Here is an 11,696-nt window from a genome sequence, read left to right on the forward strand (position 1 = left end):
ATGTTATCAAAGGTAAAATAAGTTACTCTTCTACCAACTGGAAAAGTTCTTAGTGGTTTTGCTCACTCTAAAATGTTTAATTGCTTAGAAAAACATAGTGTCTGTGTTATGTGAGAACAAGAAAAATGGCCGTGATTTGGTTTATAAAATTCAAAATTTGAAAATGACTTGAAAATAAAAAAAAATATACAAAATATTATTAGAAACCAATATATGTTACAGTAACATATATTTGTTTCTAACAATATTTTGTATAAATTTTTAGTTGAGATTTCCAAATTAAAAAAAAAGAAGGATTTTAACAGTTTTTATTTAAATGATCGTTTTTTGCAAACAAAACAAATATTAAAAAGAGGAGACAGTGGTTGTAGAGAAGAAGAAATCAAATTACAAATACATTAACTTTATCCTGAATCTTCAAATGGCACAGAAAATCACTCACACAAATATGACAATATATAAGATCTGATAACAGAATTGTATCAAACTTTTTAATCAGGTTGTAATGAAGAATTAACAATTTGAACATTATTTTCCAGGTAGAAAATTGAAGATATTTTTGAATATAAAATTTATCATTTTTTTGTTGTGGCTATGGAAAGTGTTCAACTCAGCTCTAATTTCTCATGTTCCTCAGTAGAATATTCAACGCAAACCACAACTGCAAAGAACTTTCATTTCTTCCTGTGTTGATCTAAAACAAAGCAGAATTTTCATGAACAGAGTTTCTTCTAAGAACTTCTCATTTGTGGAATGCATTATCATGGGACTGATTTTCAGTAGACAACAACGGGGTTATTTTCAAGTCCAATGTCAACAGACACTTTCCTAGTAATGTGCTTAACTAATCAAATTTTATCCATCTAATTAATTTTCAATCTTCTCATAATATTATTCATCATCCAGCTGAAAATCTCATTAACTATTATCCTTGAATGGTTTTTGATCATGCTAGTCACTCATTAATATGCAAAAAATAAATCTGGTATGAACATTATACAAAAAAAATAAATCTTTTTTGAAGCCAATTATTCCAATCTTTTGCTTTTGATAAAAAAATAATTTTTTAATCACATTTTTTCAGTAATGGTGAATTAAATTGAATAAAACTTTTACATTTGATAAAAATATGTAAACTGATGTCAATTTGAATTTTCAACTCGTTTAACTACAACACGTAACAATATGAACTTTGTGATAGCAAGAAGATAAAGAAATGATTGAAAATTTGGAAACAAATGTAAGAAAATAAAAAACGTTTTTGCATCAGATGTGAAAATAAGTTTTGGTATTGTTGGCTTACGTTTGGATGGCGGCTTTGTGATCGGAGTTGGTTTGGGGGTTTCACAGGCCTCACACTTTGTAACGTCGGGATTATTTTGGATCATGCAAACGGAACATTCCCATGTACCAGCGGGTTTGATAAATTTTGACATAAAAGGATCTGGTTCACTTTGCGACATTGCAGGAAAAAGTTTCTGAAAGAAGAAAAAGACTTAAAAAAGAAATGAAAACATTTACAAGTTAACTGCAGAAAAATAGATGAAGAACAGTTAAGATAGCAGGGTCAATAAGAAGGAAACCATGTAAGGATAAAGATGGATTAAAAATAGAAAAGTTAAAATTTTATAAATCTATTTAATTTTAATATTTTTAAAGTAAATTTACGAAAAATAAAAAAACAAATAAAAATGGTTTTATTAAAAAATAAATGTAATTCAGATTTTTCAGTCATATAAGTTCTTCATTTAACATGATCGTGTATAAATTGTGATTAGCCAAAATCAACTTTTATCGCATGCACCAATTGAATTGTAAGCCAAGGTAAGCATAGAAAAAATAAAGTTAAAAATAAGATTTTTTAAAAAAATTAAAAAGATTAACAAAAAAAATTTAATCTCAAATATAAGCAGACTTGGAAATAAAGAAGGGGAATAGTCACAAATTTTTTTTTTTGTTTTATTTGCTCTTCACCTATTGTCTTTCCCCAGGTCCTAGTGGTAACACCAACTGACGGTCTATGAATGGAGTACTAAAACACCCACCCACCCCTACCTTCCAGGAAGGAACATTTTTAATATTTTTTAATTTTTTTTTATTACATTTTCATCCCAAACAAGGCGCATTGCCACTTTGGTGTAGGGGGCTACTATCAGGGGCAGCAACTACTGGGGCACTATGTTGGGATTTGAGCAGCAAGATGTCGGTTCACGTTGCACTTGAACTTCTGCATGTCAGTACAGTTAGGGAAGCAGGAACTTATTTTGCTTACAAGTGGACATTAGGTCATGTGGTTAGCTTTTAACAAAATTATTAGGCACGAAAAATAAAAATTGTATGATTTATTTTTCTTCCATCGTGTCCAAACACTGGTGTGAATGTAAATTGGTAATGGAATTCATGCGCGAAGAAGTTGGGGAAAGATTTCTAATCTAAATTGATGACAAAGTAGTTGGTAACATTTAGCTAAGGAGCAGGGCTTCAATTAGAAGTTAGGGGAAGGTCAGTAAGGGAGTTCAATGTAAACATACACTTTTGTATTACATAATATGTCTGATCTTCTTCAGTTGTATCTGGTGGAACTAGCGAATCTTTTGAAATTTGAAAAGAATTTGGAAGCATTTAAACTGTCAAATTCATTTCTGGTTTCAAAATTTTTAACAAATCTTCATTTAATCAAAAAAAATTTAAAAGCTACTGAAATCTAATAATTTTTTAAAAAAATAAAGATTAAAACAAAATCAGAAAGAAATCTATTGACTTAAAAATGGATGACATCATAAACGATGTTAGTTGCTAAAAAAGTGTGATGTCATAAACGATGAATAGCAAAGGCCAAAAATATGAAAGTAGGAAATGCTTCCCTCTAAAGTTTGACTTTTCCCCACCACAGTTGAGAAGTCTACACTTAAGTTGATGAGTATTTTAATTAAGGAGTCATGGTCATAGGTGCGGCATTCACCCTGGGTCAGTTGGCTGGCTCTTTCCAAGTTCATCACGTCTCGAATATTGGCTGATGAGGCACAGTGATTCAAGCCTGCTCCCGTTATGAGTGCAAGTCATTCATGGTTACAGCGATGGACTACAGAATCAAGTCAGCATCCTGCTTTACTGTCCTGAACCAGATTTTGAGTTGACCACTGTGACTTTTCTTTCAGACTGGTAGTGGTGCTGGATCAATAACTTCATGGATGAAGTCACCTGTGTGTCATCGAAGGTGTGGCCGAACCAACAACAGCATCTGGTAAGGAGAAACTTTTAGAGAGGGTGGATTCTGAGAGAAAGGAAGGAAAGAAAGAAGAAAACAGTCCAGCACCATAATGAAACAGAAAAACCAAACCTCCCACAGGGATATACATACAGGTTTAGAGACTGTTTGTGAATTCCAAACATTTTGAAACTCATCCAATGAGCCTATCACACACCACCTCATTAAAGAGTTAATCAATGAACTTCTAGTCGCTGATTAGTTTGTACTTGTTTTAAATTCGTGAGATTTCTTCCATTATATTGTTGGTGATTTGTTGCTGTTAAGAGAGTTCTAGTCTTGTTTCCAAGTTCTTTGAGACTTTTTTTTTTAATTGCATTTTCACCCCAAACAATTTTGCTGCTTGTTGAGTTTGTCGGAGGTATTTACATCGAGTGGAAACAAGGGCTTGTAGTTCTTCGGAGCATCCACCATTAAAACACTTGTAAAATAGGCAAAGGGATGCAACGTCGATGGGACAGAGTTTAAAGCTTAGCTCACAGTTTGGGACCTATTAGGTTGGAGACTCTCTTTTGAATCCTGTCCAGGAGTGAGAGATTAGAAGCAGATGTACTAGCCCAAATATGACAACAATATTCCATACATGGGCGAATGCTGGCTTTGTAGAGGTACAGGATATTTTCAGGTGCAAGTAACTTTCTAGCACAGTAGAAAGACCCACCTTCCTTGCAGCAGCTGCAGCAATGCCTGCAACGTATTTGTTCTAACTCATGTTCCCTGTGAATGAGGAGTTTGAACAAAGTACTTCCAGGTAATGTATTTTAGCCATAGCTATTGGTGGTTGAGAAGGATTTTGTGATTATTTAAGGAAACAAGCTTAATCTTGGCAGCATTGAATGTGATCATCCATTTTTGTTCCCATTCCACTACAGTCTCAAGGTCTTCCTCTAGGGTTTGCCTTAGATATGTGTACATTCGTTTTTCCTTCGTGCGTGTTATAGAGTGAGATATTATCGGCAAATATACTTATCTCAGAAACAATTTTATCCGGGAGGTTATTTATGAATATTAGGAATAATAGAGGTCCAAATATAGACCACTGATACACCAGCATTTATATCATATCGTTTAGATGTATGACTGTCGAGGACAACCTGGATTCTTCTCTTATTTAAGAAGGATTTAATTATGTTAAGTATTTGTCCAGTGATATCATATGATCTGATTTTCTTGAGAAGGCCATCGTGCCGTACCTGTCAAAAGCCTTAGATATAACGAAGGCTACTGCCCTACCTTCTCCTGCTTTGTCCAGTACATGGCATATATGTTCAGAGATTACAGTTAGGATATCTGCAGTAGAACAGGATTGCCTAAATCCATATTGATGGTCGGTCAGAAATTTTTTTTTACTGTGAAAATAGACTAAGTGTTTATTATGAGTTTGAAATATGACAAGCAGTGAATTTATTTGAAAACTGTTTAAATTTGTAATCTGAAAAAAAAAAATAGTTTATCATATGTTTTTTTTACTATTGTTCACCTGCAAATAAGGCATATTGCCACTTGGATCTAAGGGGCTACTATTTGGGACTATGTTTATAAAGGCCTATCTAAGAAGATAAGTGGTATATTTGTTTACATTACATTTAAACTTTTGCATATCACTACAATCAGGGAAGCAGGAAGGGAATTCCAAAGTCTAGTAGTTTGAGGGAAACAGCTATTTAAGTAGAAGGCTTTCCTGCATTTAGGATGCTCTACAGTGAAGGGGTGAGATTTTTGTGCTAAACCAGTTTATCGGGGTTTTGTATGTAAATGTTATGAGTTCATCGGAGCACATTCCATTGAAGCAGGTATCTCCAAAGTTTTCAAACGCGGGACCATATTGCTGCTTTTTTAGAACTGAACATGCGTACTTCCTGTATGGGAATGGAGGATGAAGATTATAAAAACAAACCAAAAAACGCTGCTTAGTCTGAGATTGAAAATTCGAATTTTGAAATTTTGAAGTGTGAAATTTGTTGAATATGTTATCAATAATTATTATCTTTTAGCATCAAAAATTTTGTTACTTATGTTACTGTGCTGAAATAATGACATTATTTAGAAAGCCATTCTTAACATGAGGAGGGGAGGGCGTTTTGTAACTCTTCTGTACAGTATCCTTTCACCTAACAATTTAATAAAAAAAGATATTGTGAAGCTTCAATTTAACTTGAAAATACTATTAAAAAAATTAGCATGGTAACATAAGTGCATAAGCACTATTTTTACAAAAAAAAACTACTTTTAAATGTTAAAAATAAATTAAAAATTTTCTAAGAAAGTCGATTTTGCCAACATACCATGAGAATGTGCTGAAGAATAGATTCAAAAAAGAAAAAAAAAATACAACTTTGAAAGTTTAAAATTTACAATTGTTTTTGCAATTCGTGTTACTGTGGGGAATTTCCATAGAAATGTATTTTAAAAGTTTGCAACAATAATTGTTGCTATCTATGGCATAGGTAAAAAATAAACACCTCGTCGGTCAAGTAAAGTTAATAAGGATGTAAGTCTTCCTGTGCTACAATGCTGGACTGATCAAAAAAACAAAAAACAATGCCCTTGAACACTATCAGGTGACTTTTTATAATCAGCTCAGTCAATCAAACGAAGCGAACATAACAACTATTAACAAAAAAAGAGTTTGCATTTTCACAAATATATCTTCTCTACTCCCAAAGGTGCCGGTAAGTGATGCCTACCAATTCTTTTGTGTAGAACATCACTTATTTTTCCTAATACATGCCCACTCAACGGAAAACAAATCAACTATTTGTTGATTTTGTACAAGTTCGCATAACACAAAGACATCCTTCCAACATATCTGTGCCAAATGTACCATGCCATCATTCTCCAGGAACATCTCTTCCACCCTTCTTAATGCCCAAAATGGTCTAAACTTGTTGGGGAGCTTTATTGTCACAATATCTCCTATTTGTATTTTAGTTGATGTTAATAAATGATCTTGCTTGTGCTCTCGAAGCGAGAGCAAGTACTCCTTCAACAATACCTGCCTGGAAGGTAGTTCATCCTTGTTAATTATAGGACTCTCCAACCTGAGAAGAAGTCCAGGGTTTTGATCCGGGTGCAGGAAGTTATTGGGCATAATCACCTCCAGCCCTGAACCGTTCAAACTCGCATAGGTTAATAGCCTGCTGTTCACTGCCCGTTGGACATCTGAGATGGCTGTCCAGTTCTGATTGACTGTAGATGGATCTTCCAATGGTTTTGTAGAGGCACTCGCTCCCAAATTCCTCCATACCAGGCTGAATGAAGTGGAATTCTAACATGTTTCATATTGTAGTGACCAAATTTCTCTTCAAATTCCGATGAAGTTAGGGCTTGATGTAGTGTTAGCTCCAGCAATAAAAAATTTTGCGTTGTCACTATATATATGCGAAGGTAAGCCTCACAGGTTAGAAAGCCTAAGGCCAATAGAAAGGTATGAACTATCATGTCCTCTAACAGTTCAAGGGGGAATGCCTGTTGCTGCATTGTCCTAAACAAGTAATTAGTAGCAGCCTGTTTGTAGTCCCCTTCCTTTCTTCTTGATTTATATGTAAATTCAAACTCTGGAAACTACACACACAGAAGCTCATTGAAACTGTCGACGGGGACGACTAGTTCAGACAGGTTTCATCATAGGCATATAGCAGGCTGGTGTGAACTATCTGTTGGTTGCCCCCATTAAGGCAGTCCAGTGCCCTATCAGGCCAACAGACAATTTTACCCAATAACCAGCTTGGTCCAGAACACCAAAAGAAATTCTCTTTAAATTTAGACGTCGCCAATCCTCGAGTCATTAGGTCTGCAGGGTTTTGACTGGAAGATACATATTTATATCTAATAAGTAAGTTGTAGGTTGCCAGTATTTCTTCTTTCATGTTTGCCACATCCTTGAGGTGGTTCTTTGTGAAAATGTTCTTGTTGCTTGTTTGTTTGGTCATCAACCAAGAAAGAACAATTTGAACATCTACAGCCAGATACAAACTCTCAAATTTCACTTCTTAGTAAACCAATACATTTAATACATACATTCAATTGCAAAAAATAAACAGCTAACAATTCAAGTGTTGCCAAAGTTTTAGCCTTTAGAGGTGCTACCTTTGCCTCAGCAAATATCAGAGATGTATCTCCCTGAAGCGCATGCACAGAAAATCGATATGCCTTTTTAGAGGCATTCATAAAAATGTACAGGCCCGCACGGCATCTTCGTCCAGTACTTATGTTCTAAAGAAAAATAAGGAGTATAGACAACTCACCTGCTGGTACTTTCCATTTCTGGTAATTGGCATGGGTTCATCCCAATCCAACCCAGCCTTCCACATTTCTCCCACCAAGATTCAACTCTGAATGCTAACTGGGAGACACAACGACAAATGGTCAAACACACTGAAAGCCCCTGAGAGGATGTGGCATTTTGTTTCTAAGTTGGGGTCACAACTATGCTGATCGAGACTAATGTGATCAGACCGTGGGTCATATCTGTAACCCAGAACCTTTTCCCATGAACAACTGTGAGTCATCAAAGTCTTGACGTCCTGCATAAATTCCCGTAGCTTGGGACAGTTAGAATTACAGGATTGAAGCTCAAATCCACCCTTCTGCGATCTTTCTCTCACTTGAAGATATAGTTCCTTCAACTCACCTTCAAAGTTGTTAGTGCTGATAAGGTTGTCAACATAAAACATAAAAATTTGAATTTAATAGCTTGTGTTATGTGGTAGGTTGAACACAAGAAAGTTTTGATCTATCTATCTAACTGGAGAGATAGACAGGAGATGAATGTGAAGATTATTGAAAGATTGTCAAAATATGGTAAATCATATTGTAGACAAGTTTACTGGAAGAGCTGGTCAGCTGATCGGATCTACGTGGGAATCACGTGATCAGGTTAGCTGGAGATTTGAGAGTTGGAATTTAGACGTTGAGCAGAGCGGACGATTTAATAGGTCGCCCCCCCCCTTCACAGGGGAGGGAGCTGACGTGTGTGAAAATAGAGACCTAGAAGTAACCATGCAAGCAGAGATATTCACTTTCCATTCTTCTGCAATCGGCACCTGCAAAGTGAATAAAAACTATATAAAACCAACCAGCGTTCTTGGAAGTGATTGAATATTCGACCAAACAGATTTCCAGCCTCCCCTCCAAAAACAAGATGAATTCCAGATGGACAAGATCAACGACGCATGAAGTTATGTCCAAAATACATGTATCACACACACACCTGCATATGAACAATTAAATATAAATATATCATAAATAGACTGCAACAACAACATAAGCTACGGTTCAAACAGTGAAGAACCACTATAGACATTTAGTGACACGTATACCCATCAGGATGAACCCTTCGTCCCAAGTACGCATGTCAACATTTAGACAATTATACAACATACACTGTTTCTGTGTCTTTCTGATACACCATTATACAACACATGGTACATTCATCTTCTGGAAACCTAGAAGCATGAAATTTTAAAATGCAATTTAAAATAAAAGGGCTCGCATTAAATCCAAAGATAATGGTTGTGTATCGTAACACACCAGATGATCACCCCACTTTAAAAAGAAACAAAACTTGTTTCTGTCCAACTCCTTCAACAACCTAGTCATCAGAAACACTTTCCTGATGTCTTCCAATAGCGTATATCTGTTGGTCCGAAAGAGTAGCATCAAGTTTAGCATATCTCCTGTTAGGTTAACCCTCAGGTAGACTGCTTTGTTTAAGGAAACTCCTCCCTTGTCCTCCAATGAACAGTTGAAGACTGGTCGCATTTTAGTAGTTGTCCTAGGCTCGTTCTTAATCACCGGACGATGAAGGATCCAAACATGCAACATGTGGGGAATTTCTACAGAAAATATTTTAAAGTTTTCAACAATGGTTGTTGCGACCTATAACGTATGTAAAAAATAAACACCTTGTTGGTCGGGTAAAGTTAATAAGGATGTAAGTATTCCTGTGCTACAATGCTGGACTGATCCAAAAAACAATGCCATTCAGCACGATCAGGTAACTTTTTATAATCAGCTCAGCCAATCAAACGAAGCGAACGTAACAACAATTAACATAAAAAGAGTCTCACAAATATTTCTCCTCTACTCCCGCTCTTACAGAGGGTGCTGGTAAGTGACGCCTCCCAATTCTTTTGTGTAGAGCGATATTTTTCCCAATATTACAAACAAAAAATATAACGCTAAAAATAACATAATATTAAAGATATTTTATCATAAATGGCGTTTGGAATTATAATTTAATTCAATTATAAAAAAAATGGTATTTGCATTTAGTTACATATGCTTAAATAAATATTTAGATAGGTCTATTTTACAATCAGTTATGGTGCTGTCGTCCATGTGTTTACAAATTTAAAAAAATACAATTATTTGAAATCCATTTATAATATTCTTACATATTCTTATAGCAAATCATCCTAAATCGTATCTAGACAAAAAAGAATTAGTTTAATTCAAAAACCTTTGTAAAAAAATATTAAATTTTTATTTTCGTCTTCAGCGAAAATGACAAAAAGTGAGTCTGAGTCAAGTGTTTTTTTTTTTTGGAAAAATTTAAAATTCTATTGACAGACCTGAATGAGAATCCCTCTCCCTCAAATTTTAACTGGTATTCTGCAGTTGGTATTTTTTATGACCTAAGCTGGCGTAGCACAAACACCCCAACCTCCTCATGTTAAGAATGGCTTTCGGAAAAAAACATCCTCAGCCTCAACAACTATACTACATACTAAAACATACTATAAAAATTAGGTGGGGGGGGGGGGTCATTCTCATTCAGACCCACCATCTATCTTCTAATATATAAAAGGCAAAATGGGCGTGAACGTTTGTGTGTGTTTTTTTGTTTTTTTTACACGGTAGTCACCACTTATCAAGGCCCGGAAGCCACTCGGGGATAAGGGTTATTGCAAGTACAGTAAGTTAGTGTGGAGATTTAATGGAGTGTTTACTTGAGAGGGCGATTCACCAGGAATTTATTAACGTTGGACTTGAAGACATCCAAGTTGTAGTCAGGTGGGAAGTAGGCAGACAGAACAGAGCTCCATAGGCGTGCAGTTCTAAGAAAGAAGCTTTGCTCATGGAATCCACGTTTTGATTTAGGCACAGATAAAGAGTGTATGTCCGCCAAAGGCTTCTCGCCTTCTCAGTTCGATTCCGCAAGAAGTTTCCGCATATAATATCTCACATTCACAAACAGAATCCTTTCTTTAATTTTTTTCATTCGAGTTAAAACAAAATTCTCACCGTGGCATTATCTCGGATGTTCGTTTGGCTTTTTCATATAAAGTGAAACTATTTGAAAAATTGGCAAAGCATTCTTGGCCTTCGGGCTGGGATTGATGCTTCACTTAAGTTAATTAGTCCTCGGTCAATTTATGGGAAACCTTTCATACTGAGGCAATTACTATTTATTTAGATACTGTCAAAGTGCCCTCTTTTTTTTTGGGGGGGGGGGGAACTGGTTTTCCCCCACATTAAAAACAACCTTATATCTTGTTTGTTTTCGTGGGGAAGCAAATAAATACCACAACAGAAAGCGGGAAGCTTTACTGGTTCTTGGCCAGGTTTAAAAGCAACGTTCATTTCTGTGCATGCGTGGCGACACCTATGATTCTTAAGTTAATTACAAACTCATTAAATTCACTATCCTCTTTGGTCTAATGGTTAGCGAGGAAAACTAATTACCCTACGTTTTCGAGTTCAATCCTATCTCTATCTTTTTTTTTTTTTTTTTTTTTTTTTCATTTCGTCCTTCTGCCAATATCTTCCACCCAGGCAAAAGTTAATTACCAACTCATTGAATTCATTATCCTCTTTTTTCACGTTCTTCTCCTCCTTCACGGTATGGGTTCGAGCCTGCCTGCCTACTACCACTTTTTTTTCTCAACACACACCTCCAAACACCCGAGCAACCAGGCTAGTTCTATTCTAAATTAGAGAAAAATATATTCTGTTTTTGATATGATGAATTTTTTTCTGGAAAAAAAACAAAAGTTGTTCAGAATTATGGATTTTAATGAGCTAAAAAAATAAAAAAGAACAATAATTGTTTTTCTTGGTCTATTAATAGCTGTCGCTAAATAGTTTAGGTAGATGTGCCAGTCCCCATGTGACAAGAATATTTCATACACGTTGCTTTCATTGTAAAGATAATGGATACTTTTTAGTGTAATTGTCTGGCACGGTAGAGGGAACCCACCTTCTTTGCAGCAGTTTTTGCAATATCTTCAATGCATTTGCTCCAAATTATATTATCTGTGAATGTTAAGCCGAGGAGTTTGAAAGAAGAGGTATGGTGTTATTTTTTCATGACCTTCCGTGGTTGAGAGAGCTTCTTGTAATTGTTGAAGGAAAGAAGCTTAGTCTTAGTAGCATTAAATGTACCATCCATTTACGGCCTCCTTCCACTACCATTTATAACAAC

General features: G+C 35.4%; 1 protein-coding gene across 1 annotated transcript in view; it reads right to left on the reverse strand.

The window, feature by feature from the left end:
- Positions 1–11,490, reverse strand: part of LOC145260555 (uncharacterized) — a 46,732-nt gene extending 35,242 nt beyond the window's left edge. The window contains exons 1-2 of the mRNA XM_080118799.1: positions 11,472–11,490; positions 1,304–1,495 (exon numbers count right to left, since the gene is read on the reverse strand). Of these exons, the coding sequence (XP_079974925.1) occupies positions 1,304–1,463 (160 nt within the window). The 5' untranslated portion in view covers positions 1,464–1,495; positions 11,472–11,490. The remainder of the gene's footprint in view (positions 1–1,303; positions 1,496–11,471) is intronic.
- Between the last annotated feature and the right edge of the window lie 206 nt (positions 11,491–11,696).

Source organism: Euprymna scolopes, chromosome 3 (assembly GCF_053919585.1).
Source record: "Euprymna scolopes isolate OS-2025 chromosome 3, ASM5391958v1, whole genome shotgun sequence".
NCBI classification, from domain to species: Eukaryota; Metazoa; Mollusca; class Cephalopoda; order Sepiida; family Sepiolidae; genus Euprymna; species Euprymna scolopes.